This window comes from Cibotium barometz, chromosome 7, assembly GCF_041138505.1.
Source record: "Cibotium barometz isolate CiBa-2024 chromosome 7, ASM4113850v1, whole genome shotgun sequence".
In the NCBI taxonomy this organism is placed as follows: domain Eukaryota; kingdom Viridiplantae; phylum Streptophyta; class Polypodiopsida; order Cyatheales; family Cibotiaceae; genus Cibotium; species Cibotium barometz.
This window is the reverse complement of record NC_141052.1, coordinates 26,655,285-26,680,299: the sequence shown is the minus strand read 5'-3', so window position 1 is coordinate 26,680,299 and position 25,015 is coordinate 26,655,285. Positions and strand designations below refer to the sequence as shown.

The 25,015-nt window shown below is 45.6% G+C and overlaps 1 protein-coding gene across 1 annotated transcript in view; it reads right to left on the bottom strand.

The window, feature by feature from the left end:
* The window catches only part of LOC147636840 (MICOS complex subunit), a 74,328-nt gene that overhangs the window by 6,224 nt on the left and 43,089 nt on the right, over nt 1-25,015 (bottom strand). Inside the window, exon 10 of the mRNA XM_086800395.1 lies at nt 17,322-17,423. Within this exon, the coding sequence (XP_086656521.1) occupies nt 17,322-17,423 (102 nt within the window). The remainder of the gene's footprint in view (nt 1-17,321; nt 17,424-25,015) is intronic.

Below are 25,015 nucleotides of genomic sequence, written 5' to 3'. Positions count from 1 at the left end.
ACTGAGGCTTTGTTCCGTGGAGTTACTTTTCTCCATAGAATATGGGAGCTCCCTCAGCATAAATACCCTCGCCTAGCACTCACTTCCTCCAAACAACTTGCAGATGAGGGAGACACCCAGTGTTGGTATGCCCAGATGCGCACATGGCTGGCCTTGCATGGCATGAGTATTGATGCACTCTCGCCTTTTGCTTACAGCCTGGACTGCCCGTTCTTAGATCTCAGCCGTTCAGAGCTGAATCGGGTGATCAGGATGGACATTGTAAGACTAGATACAGAGAGGACATGGGTCAGGCCCCCGCAGCAGTTGGGCACAAAAATGGCACACTACCAAAGTCATTTTCTACACCTCTCTTCGGACGGGTTTATTATACGCCATGCTTACATGGACACACACACCTAACATGGTATTCGCAGTGCTATTGGACAGATTCGCACCTCCTCACACCGGCTGAGGATAGAGACAGGTCGATATGAGCATATATCACTAGAGGACCGCATATGCCAGCTTTGCCATCAGGAGGTGGAGTCGGAGGAACACTATATATGTCGTTGTACTGTCTACTATGAGATCCGAGGGAGGTACCACTGCCTGTTCCGTGAAGGCTTTGGACCTTTGCGTCGGATCATGGACTTTGAGGACCAAAGGTGCTTAGGGCTCTTCATGCTTGAGCTTAGACACCACAGAGAGAGCCTATTGAGGGACAGGAGGGCAGTGTGACCAGAGCCGCCTAGACAGAGAGCCCTCAGATTTTTTCAGAGCCAGCACTACAACCCCACCAGCCTCTACTCCCCCATCTACAGGCCTACCTGGCAGACCACCCTCCAGAGCAGTCACACTGGACAGAGCCATTGCCATATGTAGAGCGAGACGCACACGACCACGAGGATCACGTCCACGACTCCCTCACCATCGGCAGATTCGAGCCATCATTGCCCGCCACCGGAGGAGTTTACCGCGACGATTCAACGGTACAGCTTTCAGCTCTTAGCTCTCTTAGGATGTTACTATTTTCATTCTTTCTTTCAGATTTGTTATGATGAGACATCATCATCATCAGTTGTACCTTGTTTTGGTCTCATGGGCCATTTCGGCCTTTAGGAGACGTTAATATATCTTTCTTTCTTTCTTTCTTTCTCTCTCGCCTGCAAGCCTGCTTTTCATTTGTTTCCCTCGTTCTCTCTCATCTTTAGGAGACAAACTGCAAATCAACGAGGCAAAGAAATAAGATTGAGTATAAGTGTTTACTCATTAAAGGCAAAAGGGTTTGCAATAGATGCCCTTGATTCTATTAGAGCTCTTATGGATGACGACGATGACGGTGTCACGTTCACATTAAATGGGCTTGGCAAAGAGAATGACCAGTTTTAGATATCTATCCAAACTCGTGAAAAGTTCCCAAACTTTGAGGATCTTATAGCCCTTCTTATCATAGAGAAGATGAATGAATGTCGAGAGTAAATCATCTTTTGGAAATATGTAGGAGCATGCCATCTACATAAACACAAGTAGAGGTAGAGGAACATCATCATAGAGGAGATGAATGTAGGGAGTAAATCATCTAAAGGCCGAGGTACAGGTCGGTTTGGAAACCAAAATCATGGGTAGCAACAACAACAAGAATCTAATGTACAAATAGGTGGAAGAGGCTACTCTAAAGGTAGAGGTTGAGGTGGACGATGGCAAAGAAACCAGAGTGAAAATAGCATGGAGTGATATTATTATGGCAAGCCAGCTCATATATAGCAAAGTAGTGTGTTAAAAATTAAAATAACATCAAAAGTGGAAAGATACAAACAAGGAAACTATGCATCTTCAAGCAAGCAAGCTGAAGATAGAAGTGAGCAACTATTATGATGCACCATATTCTTAGTTCTTTGACTAGAGATGTAAGGAGCCCTGGAGATATATGGTATATTGTTTCTAGTCCCTGTAACCACATGACCCATCATGGAAAGTGGTTTAGAGATATGCATAAAATGGAAAAACCAAGGTATGTAGAAATAGGTGATGATACTACGCATCTATTATGTACGGTGGTAAGGTACCATTATCTATGCAAGATGGCAAAATGAAGTACTTGGATGTAGTTCATGTTTTCAATATCAACAAAAACATGTTTTTTGTTAGATAGATAGTTAAGCAGGATCTACAAGTGAGATTTAACACTCATATGGTTGTTATGTGGAAGACGTCGTCAGGTAAAAATCTGAGAAGTGTTTTGAGTCGGTGTACATATGGGATGCATGGTTTGTGAATAAACTTTGCCCTGAATGCCTTGGCAAATGTATAGAGCGGGTGGTTTTGCAGTGAGCTGGTACACGCACGTTTTTTTTGGGAGCAGATGCTAGAGATTTGGAAGTTTTTTATTGCAGCAGTATGGTGTGCGGGTGGTTGCCAAATGCAGGGCACCGACTGATTCGGAAAAAGTGGCAGCTGGTGTGGAGGTGGCCGCCTCTGAGAAAGAGTGGATGCTTCTTTTGTTGGCGGCGCAGAGTTGATTTAGCCGGGATAGCTGAAAGGTTGCTTTGGGGGTCTCTATTTAAGCGACCATCTTCTAGGCTTTAGAAGAAAAATAAAAAAAATAATATAAGAGTGGCCAGCTAGTTGAAAGCCACATGGAAGCTTTGTTAGCTGCCAGCTCTCTCGCCAGCACAATGGAGACACCCTCTGGAAGGTTGGCGAACAACTGAAGGGCCGCTTTGAAAAAGGGAGACGCTCGACTGAGCGAGAAGAGCGAAGCCAATGCAGAGAGCTGCTCTGGTGATTCTGCAAGGAGACGCCGGGGAGTGTAGCTGCCGCCTTGTGCCAGAGACCTTGGGTGTGGGTAAGCGTGCAAGCGGCTCTGGTGGTTCTGCAGAGACACGCGAAGAATGTTGGGGTAAAGGCATTATGCCCACCCTTATAGTGTGTACAAGCCCATAAGTTATAGTACATAGTACACTTAGTACTTTTAATGTACTAAGTGCACTATGTGTACTAGTGCAATATACATGTGTGATAGGGGAGTCACACACTCAATGCTTGAGTTGACTTATCCCCACAACTCTCTCTCTCTCTCTCCCTTCTTCTCTCTGTGTATGTCTCCCACATGAATAACCTAACCCTAATTTCTTCTCCCATTCAACTGGTATCAGAGCTTAGGTAGCTGTCTTGATCCTCTCCCAGCGGCAAGTAGAGCTTATCCAAATTGTGAGGCTGTTCCATGTGAACAGTTTGAAGCTGCATTTCAGGCTGTGGAGCAGGTGCTTACAGATAGCGGCTAGCTTGGGTGTTGCACGTGTCAGCAGCAGCTGCCATGACAGGCAGCGCAGCAAAGCGCTGCACAGCAGGTAGCGAATCAGTCGTAGGCAGCCTGAGAACTGTTGCAGCAAGCATTGGGCGTTAGACGAGTTGAGTCCTACGAGGCAAACACGCCTACGAGCGAGCCGTCGAAGTGCAGGCGTGTTATCGCTGGGCGAGCACAACCCGCCACCTCTAGGCGAAAACGGCGGCAACTTCTTCGTTTTTTTTTTCTCTTCGCACGTAGGCGACAAGCGGTGCGAACGAAGGAGGCGTTGGTTTTTATTAGCGCCGTCTGATCCCTCGCCTCCTGCCCATCAGCAGCTGGGCGTAGGCAGTCAGCAAACGTGGGCTGCTCAGCTGCTGCCCAGCAGCAGCCACGCTGCCCAACCAGGCAGCGCAGAGGGCTGCCCAGCCAACCAGGCGCAGCCAGCGCTTCATAGCAGCAGCAGCCAGCTATCCGTACAACTGGTAAGCGTGAGGAGTCCTTCATCAGCACAATTCTTTCTGCAGCAGCATGAGCAAACCCCCCTTTCCTGCAACAAAAAAATCAAAAAATTACCTGAGGTATTTGCTTCAATTTTTTGGAATTTGCATGTCCAATTTGCAATTGAGCAGGTACAATCATCAATTGAGCAGGTCAGGTGCCGAATTGCTCAATTTTTGAGCAAAATTGGCAAAATTGCCTGACATTGGTCACAATCAGGATCAATTTGCAAGAAATTGGATGTCAAAATTTGGGGCTTTTGATGTAATTGTGCAATTAAGCATTCATACATGCTATATGATGTGAGAAATCGCACATTCGGGCAAAATTGCAGCAAATTGCAGTGCAAATCAAGGGGCTTTTGTGCCAATTGGATTGATTTGCATGCAGGCAATCGCATTTGATGCTTTGGGCAATGTGTTGATGCCTGTCAAGGACTCAATGTGCCTGTAAATCAAGGGGCTTTTATGTACGGGATTTATATGTGGCCAGGGGGAAGCACCGTGAAGACTCTGGATGCCTTCATGTGCGTCAATGCTATAAAAGTCTGATTTTCACTCATTTGGACAGCCAGGAGAGCATTTATTGCTACTGTACTTGCTGGTACAGATTTGGTACAGCTTTGTACAAGTTTTGGCATGGCTGCACATTGATTTGAGTGAGCAAAAATCTCAATTTCAGCTGCTGTACTTGCCGGTACAGGTTTGGTACATCATTGGTGAGCACTTAGTACTGCTGTACAATACTTTGGAAGGGGAACAGAGCACATTTAAGGTGATGTCCTAAATCTGCAGCAACCAGATTTTGGTGATTTCATCACATACAGTGGGAGTAGAGTTGCATTTGTGCTTCCGCAGTGGGAGATAAAGCTTGGGAGAACAACTGTGAGCACTTTGTGTGCTTTTGGTGCAGTGTTTGCACATTTTGCAGGGAGTCAGGCATTGACAGGTTGCATATTGCTATGGCAACCACAGGTGAGAGCTCTTCATTGCTTCACACAAGCTTGAAGGCTCACATAACTATGATATTTGGCAAACCCAGTGCTATAATGTGTTGCTCCAGAAGAAGCAGCACAAGCCTATCAAAGAAAGGGGTGTAAAGCCCGCTTCTCTTACTGCTGAAGAGTGGGAAGATATGGATGAGCTGGCAAGATCTACTATCATGTTGTCTGTGTCAGACTCTTTACTTTTCAGCATTCGTGAAGAGAAGACAGCTTGGGGAATGTGGCAGAGATTGCAGGACTTGTATGCCCAGCAAAGTGCCTCAAGCAAAGTGTATTGGTTGAAGAAACTCATAGGTCTTCAGATGAAGGAAGGGGCGTCTATGACAGCCCATCTAAATGAGTTTAATGGTATTGTCAGCCAGGTCATTAATCAAAAGTTGGCAATGGACGATGAGTTCAAAGCCACTTTTCTCTTATGCACTTTGCCAGAGAGTTGGGACACATTCAGGACAGCCACTAGCAATTCGAATGCTATGCTGTCATATGTAGATGTTGAGGGTGCTCTTCTTCAAGAAGAGATGAACAGGAAAAACAACTCTGTTGGAAAGTCCAATGCAATGAATGCACGTGGGAGATCCCAGCAAAGGGGTAAAAGCCAAGAACGGGGAAGGAGCAAGTCCCGCTCCAAAAAGGACTTGGAATGCCATTATTGTGGCAAGAAGGGACACATCAAAAAGCAATGCTACAAATGGAAAAATGATCAAAAGGAAAAGGGAAAAGGCAAAGACAAAGACAAAGACAAAGATGAAGCGAAGATGTAAAGCCAAAGGGCAAAAGTGGAGTCAGGATTGAAGAAGTCAATGTGTCACATGCAAGTGACAGTGAGGATGAGGTCCTATTCACGTCTTCACTTGATGCCCATTCACTTCTTACAGGAGATGGTCATGGTATGCACTCATGGATCATTGATTGAGGTGCCTCCTTTCATGTCACAGGTTGCAGAGACTTGTTTGTCAGGTATACTGCTGGCAATGAAGGAGTAGTTTATTTGGGTGACAACCATGCATGCAAGATTCTTGGCAGAGGTGATGTGAGGCTTGTGTTTTCAGATGGCTCACAGCTTATGCTCCATGATGTCAGGCATGTGCCTGAGATCAAGAAGAACCTGCTTTCTACTGGACAGCTTGATGATGCTGATTATGTTACCACATTTGGTCGTGGAAAGTGGAAGATTAGTAAGGGCTCACTGGTTGTTGCCAGAGGCTCTAAGGTGGACACTCTTTACTTCATGCATGCAGGTGTTTGTCACCATGCTAATGTAAATGCAATTGAGCTGCCGGAAATCTCTATGTGGCATAGCCGGTTGGGACACATGAGTGTCAAAGGAATGGAGCAATTGTCTCGTTTGGGTTACTTGCCTTCTCTAAAGTTTTCAAGTTTTCAGTTTTGTGAGCATTGTATATATGGCAGGAAACTCCAGTGCCCCCACAAGAAAGCTCTTGGACAGAAAGATGCTCAGTTAGAGCTTGTGCATACAGATGTATGTGAGATGCCTCAGCTTTCATTGGGAGGCAAAATATTTTGTGTCATTTATTGATGATGCCACACGTAAGGTATGGGTTTATCCTCTTCGTTTGAAGAGTGATACATTCTCAGTGTTTGAGAAGTTTGTTGCTCTTGTTGAGAATCAAACTGGCAAAACACTGAAGGCTTTGCGTTCCGACAATGGTGGAGAGTATATGTCCAAATAGTTTCAGGACTTTTGTGATGCTAAAGGCATCAAGAGGGAGCTCTCTACTCCTTACGATCCTCCACAAAACGGGACAGGAGAGAGGATGAACAGGACCATTCAGGAGAAAGTCCGTTCTATGTTGTCACATGCTGCATTACCTCATGGTTTTTGGGCTGAAGCTATTATGACAGCCGTTCATCTTATAAACAGGTCACCTAACACGAGGCTTGGTGGGAAAGTGCCAGAAGAAGTATGGACAAGGAAGCCTCCGTCCTACAAGCACTTGAGAGTGTTTGGTTGCGTTGCGTACGTGCACATACGCAGGGAAATGCACACCAAACTTGATCCTAAGTCTCACAAATGCATATTCCTAGGATATGGTGACAGAGGTGAAATGGGGTATAGACTTTGGGATCCCGTGAATAGAAAGATTATACGCAGCAATGATGTCATTTTTGATGTGCATGTATAAGGAGCCTGTAAGGCAACAGGAGCCTGGCAGAGTCATCTTTGATGATGATGGACATCATGGACAACAACCAAGGGCTGTAAATCCCATTACAGCAGCAAAACCAGCCCTTAAATGGTGCTGAAAATGGTCCAAATGGACAGCCAGAGATGGCAGAAGATATCCCTATGGATATCCCACAGTTAGAGGAGATACCGGGCATGATTTTTCAGCCTTATGGCATGAAACAGGAGCCACCAATAGGTGATATGCAGGCTGGACAGCAACCTGCAAATGATGGTCATTGGGTACGGAGGTCCACAAGACCCTCCAGAGCCCCTGACAGGTTTGTTCCAGGGGTTGACTACTTGATGCTTACTGACTGTGGGGAGCCCTCATGTTATAAGGAGGCTTTACAGAGGGCAGACAAAGCTCTTTGGGAGCGTGCCATGAAGTCAGAGATGGATTCTCTGCACAAAAACCGAACATGGAAGTTGGTGCATTTGCCTACAGGCAAGAAGGTTTTGCCATGAAAGTGGGTTTACAGGCTCAAAGTTGCACCAGATGCAAAGCCAAGATACAAAGCCAGGTTAGTGGCTAAGGGCTTCAAGCAGGAATATGGTGTGGACTTTGATGAGATCTTCTCTCCAGTGGTCAAAATGACCACACTTACAGCTGTATTAGCTTTGGTTGCTCATGATGATCTGGACTTGATTCAGATGGATGTGAAGACTGCTTTTCTTCACGGTGATCTCCATGAGGAGATATATATGCAACAACCAGAGGGTTATGCAGTGAGTGGAAAGGAGAAGCTTGTATGCAAGCTGAAAAAGAGTCTTTATGGGCTCAAACAGGCACCAAGGGAATGGTACCATAAATTTGATACATTCGTGAAATCCCAGGATTGAAGTGACATAGATCACTGCTTATACACCAAGAAAGCTTTGGATGGCAGTCTATTGATTCTCATCTTGTATGTTGATGATATGTTGATTGCCGGGAAATCTTGTAAAGAGATAGATGCCTTGAAGAAGAGGCTGCATCAAACCTTTGATATGAAGGATTTGGGTGATGCAAATCACATTTTGGGTATGCGGATACTTCGGGACAGAAATCAGCATGTGTTGTATTTGTCTCAGAAGGAATACATTGGCAAAGTTTTGCAGAGGTTCAATATGGACGGGGGGAAGAAGACTAGTACTCCTTTGCCTCCATATGTGAAACTCAGTGCTATGGACAGCCCACAGTCAGATAGTGGCAGGGCTGATATGGCCAAGATTCCGTATGCTTCAGCTTGTGGCAGTCTCATGTATGCCATGGTTGCTACTAGGCCGGACATTGCATTTGCAGTGGGAGTGGTTTCTAGATACATGGCCAACCCTGGCAAGAAGCATTGGGAAGCAGTGAAAGGTGTCATGAGATACCTGAAGGGCACACAGGATATGTGCATTTGCTTTGGCAAACAGGATGCATTAGTGCATGGTTACACGGATTCGGATTATGCCGGTCATCCAGATAACCGGAAGTCTACTATCGGTTATGTGTTTACATTCACAGGAGGTGCTGTGTCATGGATATCCAGGATGCAGAAGTGCACTGCCTTATCTACTATAGAGGCCGAGTATATTGCAGCCACAGAGGCTTGCAAGGAGGCATTATGGCTATCTCGTTTAGTGGTTGATTTGGGTTATACAGGGGATATTCCATTGTTGCATTGTGACAGTCAGAGTGCCATCCAGTTGGCAAAGAACCCTGTCTTTCATGCAAAGACGAAGCATGTGGATGTGAAGTATCACTTCATCAGAGAGGTGATAGAGAACAAGCAAATTCAGCTTGTTAAGATTCATACGGATGACAACCCGGCTGATCTGTTGACAAAGAGTTTGCCTCCGGAGCGGTTTGCTCATTGCAGACACTTGATGGGCATTGGATGAGGCCAGTTTCAGCCTTGATATGGCCTTGTATATTATCATGTACATGCAGATTTTTCTTTTCCTTCATTTAAGGGCACCTTGCCTTTAAGTGGGAGGTTGTTGGGGTAAAGGCATTATGCCCACCCTTATAGTGTGTACAAGCCCATAAGTTATAGTACAGAGTACACTTAGTACTTTTAATGTACTAAGTGCACTATGTGTACTAGTGCAATATACATGTGTGATAGGGGAGTCACACACTCAATGCTTGAGTTGACTTATCCCCACAACTCTCTCTCTCTCTCCCCCTTCTTCTCTCTGTGTATGTCTCCCACATGAATAACCTAATCCTAATTAACTCTCCCATTCAAAGAAGGTGTATGCCCCCTTGTACAAAGGAGTGGCGGTGACCAGCGTGGGAGAGCTAGGGGACCGGAAGCTGATCGAAGTGGATAGCGTGGCTGGAGCGCAGCCATAGGTGAGTGAATGGAGCCGCCTGTGTGAAGCGAACGGGCTGGGGTTTTGAAGGTGAAGTTGCCGCCTCGTAGAAGAAGCGCTCTGGTGGTTCTGCAGACAGAGCGAAGAGAATGGTGTATGCCGCCTTGTACGAAGGAGTGGCGGTGACCAGCGTGGGAGAGCTAGGGGACCAGAAGCTGATCGAAGTGGATAGCGTGGCTGGAGCGCAGCCGTAGGTGAGTGAGGGGAGCCGCCTGTGTGAAGCGAACGGGCTGGGGTTTTGAAGGTGAAGTTGCCGCCTCGTAGAAGAAGCGCTCTGGTGGTTTTGCAGACAGAGCGAAGAAAATGGGGTAGCCGCCTTGTGCGAGAAGACGAAGTTCTGGTGATTCGGCAGACACAGACGCAGAGTGAGGTGGCCGCCGTGGAGAGGAGATGCTTCTTATGTTGACTGGACAGCGAAGGCTGTGGCTGCAAGCAAAGAGAAGGTGAGGCTGGCGAGTCGGGCTGGTGTGGTTGCTGCCATGTGGAAGAGGCGGTCTCTCTGGTGAGCGTGCAGAAAAGAAGAGAAGAGGCTGGGCAGAGTTGACTGGGGACAGCTGAGGAGAGAAGAGCTGGCAACGGCTGGGAAGCCTTTGGGATGCAATGAGAGGGCACAGAGTGAAGCAATGAAAAAGTGTGGTGCCGACTTCTGAGAGAGCCACCTGGGGGAGCAAGGAAGCAGGTGATTACGGGAAGACTGCTCCATGGGCAGATGTGATGTGTTTCTGAGGAAAGGTGACAGGGATTAGCCAAGATTAATGGGGACAGCTTGGTGAGTATACATCCAGTTGTAAGGTGGGCTGTCCTTGGTATGTACTCATTCATGCTCCTAAACTATTCAAAAATGTGACTCAAACCAGCTTGTCACTGAATGGGAGAGAGAATTAGGGTTAGGTTTTCATGTGGGAGAAATACACAGAGAGAAGAGAGAGAGAGAGAGAGAGAGTTGTGGGGATAAGTCAACTCAAGAGATGAGTGTGTGACTCCCCTATCACACATGTATATTGCACTAGTACACATAGTGCACTTAGTACATTAAAAGTACTAAGTGTACTATGTACTATAACTTATGGGCTTGTACACACTATAAGGGTGGGCATAATGCCTTTACCCCAACAACCTCCCACTTAAAGGCAAAGTGCCCTTAAATGAAGGAAAAGAAAAATCAGCATGTACATGATAATATACATATCAAGGCTGAAACTGGCCTCATCCAATGCCCATCTAGTGTCTGCAATGAGCAAACCGCTCCGAAGGCAAACTCTTTGTCAACAAATCAGCCGGGTTGTCATCCGTATGAATCTTAACAAGCTGAATTTGCTTGTTCTCTATCACCTCTCTGATGAAGTGATACTTCACATCCACATGCTTCGTCTTTGCATGAAAGACAAGGTTCTTTGCCAAGTGGATGGCACTCTGACTGTCACAATGCAACAATGGAATATCCCAACATGAGCAACAAACTTCTCAAACACTGAGAATGTATCACTCTTCAAACGAAGAGAATAAACCCACACCTTGCGTGTGGCATCATCAATAAATGACACAAAATATTTTGCCCCTCCCAAAGAAAGCTGAGGCATCTCACATACATCTGTATGCACAAGCTCTAACTGAGCATCTTTCTGTCCAAGAGCTTTCTTGTGGGGGCACTGGAGTTGCCTGCCATATATACAATGCTCACAAAACTGAAAACTTGAAAACTTTAGAGAAGGCAAGTAACCCAAACGAGACAATTGCTCCATTCCTTTGACACTCATGTGTCCCAACCGGCTATGCCACATAGAGATTTCCGGCAGCTCAATTGCATTTACATTAGCATGGTGACAAACACCTGCATGCATGAAGTAAAGAGTGTCCACCTTAGAGCCTCTGGCAACAACCAGTGAGCCCTTACTAATCTTCCACTTTCCACGACCAAATGTGGTAACATAATCAGCATCATCAAGCTGTCCAGTAGAAAGCAGGTTCTTCTTGATCTCAGGCACATGCCTGACATCATGGAGCATAAGCTGTGAGCCATCTGAAAACACAAGCCTCACATCACCTCTGCCAAGAATCTTGCATGCATGGTTGTCACCCAAATAAACTACTCCTTCATTGCCAGCAGTATACCTGACAAACAAGTCTCTGCAACCTGTGACATGAAAGGAGGCACCTCAATCAATGATCCATGAGTGCATACCATGACCATCTCCTGTAAGAAGTGAATGGGCATCAAGTGAAGACGTGAATAGGACCTCTTCCTCACTGTCACTTGCATGTGACACATTGACTTCTTCAATTTTGACTCCACTTTTGCCCTTTGGCTTTACATCTTTGGCTTCATCTTTGTCTTTGTCTTTGTCTTTGCCTTTTCCCTTTTCCTTTTGATCATTTTTCCATTTGTAGCATTGCTTTTTGATGTGTCCCTTCTTGCCACAATAATGGCATTCCAAGTCCTTTTTGGAGCGGGACTTGCTCCTTCCCCGTTCTTGGCTTTTACCCCTTTGCTGGGATCTCCCACGTGCATTCATTGCATTGGACTTTCCAACAGAATTGTTCTTCCTGTTCATCTCTTCTTGAAGAAGAGCACCCTCAACATCTGCATATGACAGCATAGCATTCGAATTGCTAGTGGCTGTCCTGAATGTGTTCCAACTCTCTGGCAAAGTGCATAAGAGAAAAGTGGCTTTGAACTCATCGTCCATTGCCAACTTTTGATTAATGACCATGCTGACAATACCATTAAACTCATTTAGATGGGCTATCATAGATGTCCCTTCCTTCATCTGAAGACCTATGAGTTTCTTCAACCAATACACTTTGCTTGAGGCACTTTGTTGGGCATACAAGTCCTGCAATCTTTGCCACATTCCCCAAGCTGTCTTCTCTTCACGAATGCTGAGAAGTAAAGAGTCTGACACAGACAACATGATAGTAGATCTTGCCAGCTCATCCATATCTTCCCACTCTTCAGCAGTAAGAGAAGCGGGCATTACACCCCTTTCTTTGATAGGCTTGTGCTGCTTCTTCTAGAGCAACACATTATAGCATTGGGTTTGCCAAATATCATAATTATGTGAGCCTTCAAGCTTCTTGATGTGAAGCAATGAAGAGCTCTCACTTGTGGTTGCCATAGCAATATGCAACCTGTCAATGCCTCAAAATGTGCAAACACTGCACCAAAAGCACACAAAGTGCTCACAGTTGTTCTCCCAAAGTATATCTCCCACTGCGGAAGCACAAATGCAACTCTACTCCCACTGTATGTGATGAAATCACCAAAATCTGGTTGCTGCAGATTTAGGACAGCACCTTAAATGTGCTCTGTTCCCCTTCCAAAGTACTGTACAGCAGTACTAAGTGCTCACCAATGATGTACCAAACCTGTACTGGCAAGTACAACAGCTGAAAATGAGCTTTTTCTTCACTCAAATCAGTGTACAGCCATGCCAAAACTTGTACAAAGTTGTACCAAATCTGTACCAGTAGGTACAGTAGCAATAAATGCTCTCTTGGCTGTCCAAATGAGTGAAAATCAGACTTTTACAGTCACGACCACTACATACAACAGTCCCGAACAGAAATTGGACAAAAGCCCCTTGACTGCAAGCTGATTTCTGAGGATTCAAGGCATAAAAGTCTTGCCTGCTGCTTTGCCAAGCTCAACAAGCATAAAATCTTGAAAAGCCCCTTGATTTAAGATCAATTTCTGATCATACATGGTACATTAACGCACATGAAGGCATCCAGAGTCTTCACAGTGCTTCCCCCTGGCCACATATACATCCAATACATAAAAGCCCCTTGATTTACAGGCACATTGAGTGCTTGACAGGCATCAACACATTGCCCAAAGCATCAAATGCGAGTGCCTGCATGCAAATCAACCCAATCGGCACAAAAGCCCTTTGATTTGCATTGCAATTTCTTGCAATTTTGGCCCGAATGTGAGATTGCTCACATCATACAGCATGTATGAATGCCCAATTGCACAATTACATCAAAAGCCCCAAATTTCGACATCCAATTTCCTGCAAATTGACTCTGATTGTGACCAATGTCACCAATTTTGCCAATTGTGCTCAAATTTGAGCCATTGCAACCTGTACCTGCTCAATTGATGATAATTGACAAGGAAAATCCCAAAATTGAAGGCAAATACCTCTTAATTTTCTGATTTTCTACAATTTGCAGGCTGAATTTCTTTGTGTTGATGCTGTTGCAGAAAGGGGGGGGGGGGGGGGGCGAGGGGCGCTTCTTGCTAATGTTGCTGAATCGGATGCTGCTGCTGCTGCTGCTGAAAAGGGTGCTGCACGATGCTGCTGCTGCTGCTCGTTGCTGTGCGTGTGTTGGTGCTAGCTCTCTGATGCGCCTGCTGCTGTGCAGGTACGGATGGCTGGGCAGCCCTCTGCGCTGCCTGGTTGGGCAGCGTGGCTGCTGCTGGGCAGCAGGTGAGCAGCCCACGCTGCTGGCTGGGCAGCCCACGTCTGCTGGCTGCCTACGCCCAGCTGCTGGGCAGCAAAGTACAGTGCGAATGGGTACGCCGCTGCCAGCAATACGCTAACCAGCACCAGAAACGCCACGCTTCTTCAAGTAGAGATGTTCGGCCAGCACGGTTGCGTTGCTACGCCTTGTGGCCAGGCCGTCTAACGCCCAACGCCTTGCTACGTGCGAATGGGTACGCCGTGCACTCCTCCGGCCTCACCACGTTGCTGCTGTGCTGCTGTAGATGAAGCGATGCAGCACTGCCCGTGACTATACATGCTGCGCACTGCCCTGCACTCGAGATTCAAAGGCTAAGGGTGTGTGAAGCGAAAGCTACTGCCTGTAAGCAAAGCGATCACAGAGAGATTCGAAGGCTTAGTGTTGAGCAGGTCTCTGCAGTTCTGTTTGCCAAGGCTCTGATACCAGTTGAATGGGAGAGAGAATTAGGGTTAGGTTTTCATGTGGGAGAAATACACAGAGAGGAGAGAGAGAGAGAGAGAGAGTGAGTTGTGGGGATAAGTCAACTCAAGAGATGAGTGTGTGACTCCCTTATCACACATGTATATTGCACTAGTACACAGTGTGCACTTAGTACATTAAAAGTACTAAGTGTACTATGTACTATAACTTATGGGCTTGTACACACTATAAGGGTGGGCATAATGCCTTTACCCCAACAGTCACTTACTCAAGCCTGCACTTGTCATCATCTAAATCCACCTAATGATATGTCCAAATTGTAAAGTTGTGTTCATGAAAGAAATTGGTTGAGACACAGTACATATGTATGACTTTCATGCAGACCTAGGGATGCTTTCAGAGATGAATGCGTCAAAATCAGGGATATAGCAGGCCTCAGCAAAGACAGGGCATATCACTAGCTATGACAGGAGCTTCCTAGTTGGGGACTATGCATGACCTAACGGGATGTCATGTTGGACATCATCGGACAGCCTGACCTGCTTCCCACAGTGTGGTTTTATCATGGCTGCAGAAGCTGATGCTAATCACATGGAAAGATTAATGCTAATAGATTCTGCAAATACACAATAGATAAGGATTAAATTACCTAAATCTTTGTATTTGCTCAAAACATGATTATGTATAATGAGATCACAGATAGCCTTGTCTGATGCCAAGGGTATGAGGCACTGCAAATTCTTGCTCCTCTTCCGCTCATCTGCCTTTGAATGACTTGAATTCACCTAAAAATATGCATCAACCCAAAAAATATATTCAAAAGGTCATCAAACATGTTCTTATTGTGCCCAAATTATGTCCCATCCATTGGCGCACATTCTGGGCACCTCAGGGAACCTATTCGGCCATCAAAACTGGCCCAATAGGTACAGACTCACCTCCGGATCTTGCTTAAAAGGTGTCTGCAAGGGAGATCAGTGTCTATGTCCATCCTCCTCAAGGAAGCATGCACATGACAGTGGCGACTCAAGCACAATTGATTTTCTTATGGGGTCTCCTGCACTTATGCGTGACATATCTGTGAGTTCACCACCCATCAGGGCAGATCACGCATATCTCACCTTCATCATCTCCTGCACCATGCCCCCCTTCCTCCACTTACATCCGTATCCTCTTTCATCAAGATCTCTGCTCATCTTATTATGCCCATCATCTCTACCATCACACAGCCAACTTATACCTTTCTTCATCTCAGGACATCCACACAGAACCCTTCACACATGGGCATCCCATCTTGGCCCTTGTCCTGACACATATCTTCAACCGGGCTTTGTATGAAGGCTTCCCCTCTCTAAAACCACCAACACCATTGTCCCATTCCATAAGGCAGGAGATCGCATGGACCTGGGTAGCTATCAGACCATCATGATCATGGCCAAAATTTATGGAGCCCTACTTAAGGCCGAAATTGGCATTTTCACAAAGAGAGAGAGAGAGAGAGAGAGGGCACGCCAGGTTCAAGAGAATTATTTGACAGTAGACCACATTTTCACTCTCAGGGCCACTATTGAGGCCGAGATTGGCGATTCGGCAAAGAGAGAGAGAGGGTACGCCAGGTTCAGGAACTATTTGACACTAAACCAAATTTTCACTGTCCAGGCCACCATTGAGGTGGGGAGGGCACCCAGACACTGGTTATACTGCTCCTTTGTGGACTTTCTGAAGGACTCTGATTCAGTTTCGAGATAACGACTCTTAAACCACTTGCATTTCCCACCAGAGATGATATCGTGTGTGATGGCATTATATGAGCTTGGTATGGGCAGTGGGAGGACTCTTAGGGAAGATAAATAGCACCATCCAGGTCAAACAGGGCTGCACACTCATTCTGACACTATTGAATTGTACATTGAAGAGATCTCTGATTTCATCGATAGATACTAAGGCACACTCTCACGACTACCTAGAGGGTATGGTGTGTGATGGCATTATATGAGCTGGGTATGGGCAGCAGGAGGCCTCTTAGGGGAGATAAATAGCAACATCCAGGTTAAACAGGGCTGCGCACTCATTCCGAGTTGTACATTGAAGAGATCTATGATTTCATCGATAGATACAGACACACACACTCACGACTGCCTAGACCACTATGATAGATTTCTTTGGCCCACACTTGATGACATCTAGCATTCCGAGGAGGCAGCCAACCCTTGGAAGCCCCCAGGCCAGACGTATTGTCCACCAGAGAGAGAGAGAGAGAGAGAGAGAGAGAGCACAGATCCTCCAGAGCGCTAGAAGCCCATGACCCCGAGATCTGTGCCCTCATCCCGCCAGTTCCAAATCAGAGACATACTCCAGCGACAGAGAACGGCACCCCCTTGGTGGTGGACATTGCCTCCAAGTATACTATAAACGAAGAGGATGACATTTGATGTGCTCCATCGGTCTCACTGACATTACTATTCAGTGTACATGTAGGGCCTGTGTTGTATGGCATTTTTAGTTTCCATGTTTATGGTCTTTACTCATAGACCCTTTGGGTCTTTAGTAGATAGATGTTCATTAATCTTTCTTCTCCATCTCTTCCCCATTGCAGGATGCTCTTATAGGCCCTACTTCTTAGGCCCTGAATCTTACCTCCATGCTGGGTGCACCTTCCAGCATCCAGTTACTGGAATTATGCACGCAGCCGTGGGGGCTGTGTGGCAGTCATAGGGCTCCATCCATCCAGCGTTCTGCTTAGTTGCCAAAAATTGCCAGCCCTGGTCTCCAACTCAGTCACTCCAGCACACGCATACGGACTTGCCGCCATCTCCATCATCAGATCGTCGTTAACAGGCAGCTCATCATTAATAGTCATTCACACCACATGACTGTAAGGTCTCACCTCATATAATTGGAAATAAGCAAACTGCAAAAAGGCATTAGGATAACTAGAGGAACCCCCACAAAAGCCAAAGATATACAAAAGGCAGTGTGCTTTCAGAATATTCAATACAACTGTTGCTTCCAAGCTGAACAATTTTTTGAGAGTGTGAATTTGACTCTGCATTACTGTGTACATATACGGTCATATAGAGTATAATACAAATAAAATGTTAATGAATGAATTATAATCAAATTGATGCTACCTTCAGTAATGACACCACTTTGGCAGCTACGTGACTAAGAAACCCCCCGCCTGAAGCTGGTATCAGAGACAATTCTAGAAGTCCACCCTTCATGGTCTCAAACTGCAAAATCAAAAGTCAGTCCACATCAAAAGACCATCTCTGATTCTATGAAAACATTCAGAAGTCTGCCATCATGAAGCCAAAGTAGGGCTCAAAGGAAGCTGCATAAACCAAATGAGTCAGTCAAAGCTGGAAAGAAAGAGCAGTGGTTGCAGTTTTTTTGAAGGGTTGCCTTGGAGTCTTGTACAGCCATTCACCCCAAGACAGGAAATCTAATTAACTTCATAATTTGAGAGCACAAGTACAGTTGTAAGCGCTAACAGCTTTTGTTTTTTCCCCTAAAAAAAGCATTAAAAAGAATTTTCTTCCAGAATATAATAGCAATCATTGCCAACCGATTTCAGGTCAAAAAGGCCAAAATAGCTAGTGATGTTAGTTAGTTTAGGGTTAGGATTAGGGTTAGCAATGAAGCATACAAAGCGCTGTCGACTTGCAGAAGGAGAGAGTGAAACAACACGATCCACACAATAATGAGATCAAGCTACAAGTACTTTACACACTTAGAAAGAGTGTGTCTACAAGGTAAAAAGTGCCCTGGTGTCCCTAGTTCAGATTGTCAATACTAAAAATCTCACAAATCTGCCCCGTAGAGATGATATGAACATGATCAGAGATCTAGCAGATCACTCCCCAAAAGATAGTAAGCCTAAATCTTTTTGGAAAGCTTCAAACTTCTCCATGGGCAGTGCCTTCGTGAACAGATCTGCAATGTTGTCGTTGTAGAGACATAAACGAGGCTGATCTCTCCTGCATGCAGCCTCTATGACGTAACGGTAGTGCACCTCAATGTGCTTAGAACGAGCATAGGGGGAAACCGGGTTTCATGCCACGGCTATAGCACTCTGACTATCAGGGAGAATGAGTGTGGTAGTATGTGATCCCACACAAAGATCTTCCAGTAGTCTTCTCAGCCTTTCACACTCAACTGTTGTTGTGAATGCTACTATGTAGTCATCTTCACAAGATCAAGTGGCCATTGTTGGTTGCTTCTTGCTCAAATAAAATATGCATGAAGAACCCAAAAGAAAGCAATTACCAGTAGTGGACACTCAGATGTCAAAACAATTAGCCCAATCTGAATTGCTAAAGTCTGCCCTTTACCTCCAGGGAAGTGAGAGAAATTGCATTTGATGAATTATCTATGAAGGTTTGTCTGCACAAGTAAATCAAGCATCCACCAGCCTAGCTATAAATCATGGCATCAAATAGTCCAACGAACCCCTGCATGCTGCTCTTGACTAGCAGCTACTTGTAGAGATTTGCTTCCAAATCAACGGTAAAGAAATGGAGTTATCCTTACCCGTGTGCTGCTTCCTTTGCTTGCCTCTTGAGCTCGTCACGCGAACCAATGCTCTGATATAGATCTTTCATCTCAAATGATGAAAGACTTTGAATGCTGAAATATTGTCATCATTAGGTCGCGTGAGTAGCATGTCATCCATATAAAGGATGAGCACAATCAAATCCTCTCCACCCTTCCAAACATAGAGGGTGTGCTCTCTAGACATCTATGTCATGGCAGTGATGGGTGAACTCCAGTAGGACCAGCTAAGGCACTTTTTACCCCCCATAAGAGGAGTTTGTTTCCATGTGCACTCTAGGTGTGAACCCACCCTTTATTCATTATAGGGTTCGTCTTATATTGTACTTTTCGCACTTAACACGTAATCTATTGCTTTATGTGGCTCTCCTTGTACTCTCACGACTCACATAGCCTGCTCCCGGAAGCCGCGTACACACACGAACTCATCGGCAGTCCAATTAACCATCCCCCTTTTAAATTTTTCAATTTGGGTATCTGCCCAATGCTGCTCAATTTGTGGCAGTTCAGCCCATTGCCACCTGTCGCCACCCAGCTGAGCAGGCAACGCCACCGTTGCAACTCCCATTTTAAAAAATTCACCATTGTGTTCCTCGTCTCTTCTAGAGTCTCCTAAGCCAAACATCATCGAAATCGGAGTTCGTTTGGGCCTCCAAAACACCTTTGCAAATTTTCAGCTTGTCCCAAAACAGAGCTGAACCGAGTATAGGGGTGCGTGCAAAAGACTTCAAGCTACTCATCAGTGGTACCGGCATCGAAATACTTTAACCGAGCTTGCAGAAATTACAAAAAGTAATCTCTATCCCTACTCCGTTCAATACTTTTGTAGGTCTTCAGAGAGCTACTTGCAGTGTTTCACATTGCAATCAGTAGCATACATACTTGCAGCATTTTGGGGGTTTGGCATCACTTGCATTCAGTTGGGTACAGAGAGTACACTTGCAGACAATATGGCTGGTAATATGGCTGGTACAGAGTGTACACTTGCATTCAGTTGGGTACAGAGAGTACACTTGCAGACAATATGGCTGGTAATAATGTGTTTGGGATGCTTGCTACCGAAGACAAGCTTGACGGGACTAACTACCCATCGTGGGCTTATATGATGAGGCACTTACTGGTTGCAAAAGGCCTTTGGGAAAGAGTTACAAGAGATGAAGAACGTCCAGTATCTGCAATGCAACAGCCTGCTCTTGCTTCTTCTACATGAGTTATTGATCGCTTCAGTCATACTAGCACCTGTACCTCCTATTGCAAATCAAAGAGGATAGGATTCGAAAGATGCACAGGCACATTCCCTCATTGCTCTCTCAGTGAAGAGAAGCATTATACCACCATTCATGTGTCACTGCTAAGTTAGCGTGGGATGCCCTTGTAGCACTATATCACGTGCGCAACATGGCTTGGGTAGCCTACCTGAAAAAGCAGCTGGACATGTTGCATTTGGATGAGGGTGACCCTATGGATAAGAGTGTCACGAAGATGAAAGACCTTCGAGAACAGCTAGCCAACATTGATGAGCCTGACTCATATGATGGCTTTGCTACTACACTTCAGTTACTCATGAAAGGCAATACAAATGCCTTTTCTTTTGATGAGATCGCGTCTTTGCTCTTGCAAGAGAAGCAATCCCTGACGAACAGGTCGCGAATGAGGATTGGTGATTAGGCTTTTGCTGCTCAAGACAAAGGTAAAGGTAAGGCATCCACTGCCACAAAGGCTACAAGACTAAAGGTGGGACAGCTGCCTCTTCTGGCAAGGATGTAGACAAGGGTGACAATGAGAAGCCCAAGAAGAAGGGTAAATGTAATTACTGTCGAAAGCCAATGCACTACATAAATGAGTGCAAGAAAAGGCTTGCAAAAGAGAAGGAGAAGAAAGACTCTTGGCATGTCTGTGGCCGATGCATCAGCGCCTAGTACTGACAAAAAGGATTCAGCTAGCTATGCTCAAGATGAATGGGTATTCCAGGTACATTGCAGCTATGATCCTTCCTTACATGATGTATGCATGGCAGCTACAGATGTTGATGTATGGTACTTTGATAGTGGTGCTAGCAAGCACATCACATCACGTCATCTACTCTTCCTTGGAAGATGCTCCCAAGGAGGGCACATATATATGTGCAAACTCCGGTTATATCGTTAAAGGAGTTGGAAAGATTGAGCTCACTCCTACAAATGAGGGGATGATCATTCTCTCCCGTGTATTGTATGTACTAGGTATCAAGAAGAATCTCCTGTTAATTTCCGCCGTCGCTACGTCCGGCCTACCGGCCTCTGGTAGAAACCAAAGTGCGGTAGAGTAGCACTCACCCAAACACAGTTGATAGTCCAGCAAATAAGACAGACAAAAGGGAGCTAGAGTGCTCGTACACAGAAAGAACAGCGACACTTGTTGGCCCCAAAGCTTGGCGCCCCTTTAGGTATTTCTTTATTCACATTCAATGGAAGAGTTTAACTGAATACATCATGGCCATTCATGGCTTATACATATGCATGTCCAAACTGCCAGTCCTCTGGACCTCTCAGCATAGAGGTTTCACACAGCCCTATGCCTCAAAACACCACACTATTATTCATCTCTAATCAGCCAAGATAGTACATCCATGAGGCCTTGAATACAGATCTAATTGGCCCATGCACATAGCCAAAAACACAGCCATACATCAACCTGTAAACTCTTCCCAAAAACATGCTAAATTTACTCCTGTTTCTACCCTCTTAGGCTGCAAATCCCTCCTCTCACAAGGGACCAGGAGAGACACTCCCGAACAACCCATGAGCCGGAAGAAAGATGAGTTTGAATCCGTGTGCGTCTGACACCACCCACAAGCCTATAAAAAGAGGTATAGAGAGTCCTGCCTTGACTGTTTGCAAGGGAGAGAGAGAGAGTGTGTGTTCTACCCGACTGCACCCCTTCACCTAACTATTTGCACCTGCGTAGCCTGCTAGCTGCCTACAGTTCTGTCCGACAATATGCAGAAGAGCGAGAGAAAGGGAAGTACAATATCTTCTGCGTTTCCTGCCATTGCCTGCAAACCTGCATATACCTCTGGCTTGCTTCCGGAAAGGAGATAACCTTCATCATTGACCACATCTGCCACGAAACGTACATTCTTTTGTGAGAGGAAGCAAGCATTCCGTGGTTCAAGAAGGCCTAACGAAGCACGAAACAACCTACTCCAGTGCATAGTGGCACCCGGTTCGCGCACCGTCCTGGAGGTACGAGACGGTATGGTCGACACGGTTCTGTCCACTAGCGGTACAGTCCGTTTTTTTTTTGCCGTTTGTTGACCGTTTTTTGCACCTTTTTTTGGAGAGCAATTTCTTGGGCGTTTCTTGGGGCTTTAGCTTTTGCTTGAGTCTTGCCTTTGGTTGCCTTTAGGCTTTGCTTGAGCCTCTCCCTATTATCTATATAATAGCCCCTTCCCAAACCCCATCCTCACAAGTGCTCATTGCTCAACCCTCCCCTCACAAGTTCTCATTGCTCAAGTCTATCCTCTCCCTTGAGCTCTCCTTCAAGGCGCTCAAGCCTCTCTCCCCTCTAGGCTCTCTCAAACATCTCCCTCTTCCTCAAGGCTCAAGCCTCCCCCTCAAGGCTCAAGCCTGTCCCTCTTTATCAACTTTCAAGCCTCTCCCTCTTCCTCAAGCCTCCCCCTCCCTCTCCTTTTCCTTCTCCCTCTCTCCTCTTTCACCATGAGAGAAAAGCATGAAGCCTTTACTTTGCATGCCATTACCCATGAGAAGAACAAGGGGAAGTCGAGGGCATGGAAGTTGACTTGCAAGTATTGTGGCAAGGCCTACACTAGTAGTGTCACTAGGCTTCTTGCACATCTCTCCAAGATGGGGGGGCAAATTGCACCTTGCAAGATGATCCCTCAAGAGATTTCCGATGGCATTGTGAAGAAATACTCCTTGCTTGACAAAGTAAGTGATAGTGGAAGAGTCTCCCCCGCCGTTGCCGCCGCTCAAGATGAAGTCGTCCCGCCGGCAAAGGATACATCCTCCTCATCCTTCTCCGCATCCTTCTCTCCCTTGACCAACTTCAACCCCTCATCAAAGAGACCAAGTGAGTTTGAGGTTCCACACAAGAGGCAAATGTGGAGATTGCACGCACAGTCATTGAGTACAATCTCGCATTGCGTGTCCTTAAAACTCCTCAATGGCAAAGGATGGTAAGGGCCATTGCCGAAGTAGGACCATGCCATCACCCTCGGCATGGTACCACCTACAACGACATGCGTACGAAGGCACTTGATAAAGAAAAGGAGAGAATCAACAAGACCCTCGAGCCCGTCCGAGCAGGATGGGTGAAGTATGGGTGTTCCATCCCCTCCGACACATGGACCGATAGAAAGAAGAGGAGCATCCTCAACATTCTAGTATCTTGCCCTCTTGCCACTTACTTCTTGCAAGCCGTGGATGCCAGAAAGGGGGGGGGAGAAAACCTCAAGCGATTTCATCTATCGCCACATTCGACAAGCCCTAATGGAGGTGAGATACAATCTTAATTTTTGAGTTTGAAGCTTTTAAAGTTTAGCCTTTGCCTTTTACTCAACTTTCAAGTCTCATTTATTTTCCATATTCTCATTCAAATTTCATGCATCCATCATCCTTGTAGGTTGGCCCCGAAAATGTGGTTCAAGTGGTTACGGACAATGCGTCCAATTGCCACAAGATGGGCCGCTTGCTTGAAGCGAAGTTTAAGTCCATAGTATGGACTCCTTGTGTCTCTCACTGCCTTGACTTGCTTATGGAGGACATAGGCAAGTTAGAGTGGGTGAAGACTGTGGTGACACAAGCCACTCATATTGTCACTTTTTTCAGTCAAAAAGTCAAGGCCCTCGCTATCTTCCACCATCACAGCAACTTGGAGATGAAGAAGCCCTCCTCGACACGCTTTGCCTACATGTGGCTTCTTCTAGAGCACCTTTATGATATGATGCCTAAGCTCCAAGTAACAGTGGTTTCGCCGGAGTAGCAGGAATCGATACAAGGTGAGATACCTTTGCGTGTCAATGAGGCAAGAGCCATTCAACGGCTATGCTTGAGAGAGGAGTTATGGCGCCAGGTTCGTGTCCTAGTCATTGCGATTACTCCCTTGTATAGGGTTTTACGCATGACAGACATGGAGAGGGCTACTATGAAGCTCCTCACTCACTTTGAGAGAGGCCACTGCCAAGATTCATCACACCACAGTCCTCGATGAGCTTGATTCAGAGTATATGCTAACAAGGTAAATAAGATTCAAGAATAATTTAATGAACTAAAATAGAGTGTTAATCTAAATACTTATTCTTTCTTTTTTCTCATATAATATATTCTTTCTTTATTTTAAAATTCACAGTGATCCCCTTGAGGCTACTCCTCTACGCGATGCTATCTTGGCACTCGTGGAGAAGAGATGGAAGCGGATGAAGAGGCCTATCCATTGCCTTGCTGGTTTGTTGCATCTTGCCTACAAAGCACTCTCACTTTTCACTGATCAAGAGTTGCTTTCAGCTAGGGATGCTTTCTTACTGAAATCATTGCCCAATGATGAGAGTGGACAATTTCAGTTCTTACAAGAGCTCATCAACTATAACGATCAGAGGGGCTCCACATTCGCTAATGTGGTATGTTGGAGGAGGGATTTAATGTTGAAGCCTCTCTTTTGGCGGGAGTCATTTGCTTACCAACAGCCTCACCTACAAAGAGTAGCTTCGAGGATTCTAGCACAAGTAACCGCTAACCACTTTGCACTAAGTTACTAACTTGTTAAGAGATTTTAACTCTTAACACTTGAGCTAAAGCCTAAAAATTATAATTATGTGTAGATACTAGAATCCTAAACATTGTTTATGTGTGGATTAGGATTGCTATTCGTGTGTATGTGAGAGGAACTGGAGTTCCTACTCACTTATACACACGAAGTTACGCAATCGGCAAAGCACGAGATAGTTAGAGCGGCTAGTCTATTGTCGCAATAACTTGCGCATGGTGCGAGCAATGCACGATATGAGTCAAGCTAGACAGGTATATTGTTATGTTAGACCTACATAACTTTCAATGTTTTATTATTTACAATTGAAATATGTTGTAACTTGTGGATTTACTAATAAGCCAGGACCCCTGATCAATTACAAAACTTGTAGATAAACGTCAACGAATTCAAGTTGATAGTGGACACTCTTAAAAGTGTCCACAAGGAGTGTAATGCAGAGAAGGCCATATATACGGAGCTCTACAAAGAGCTAGAGGAGATTGATAGACGAGTCTCTCGCACTCAT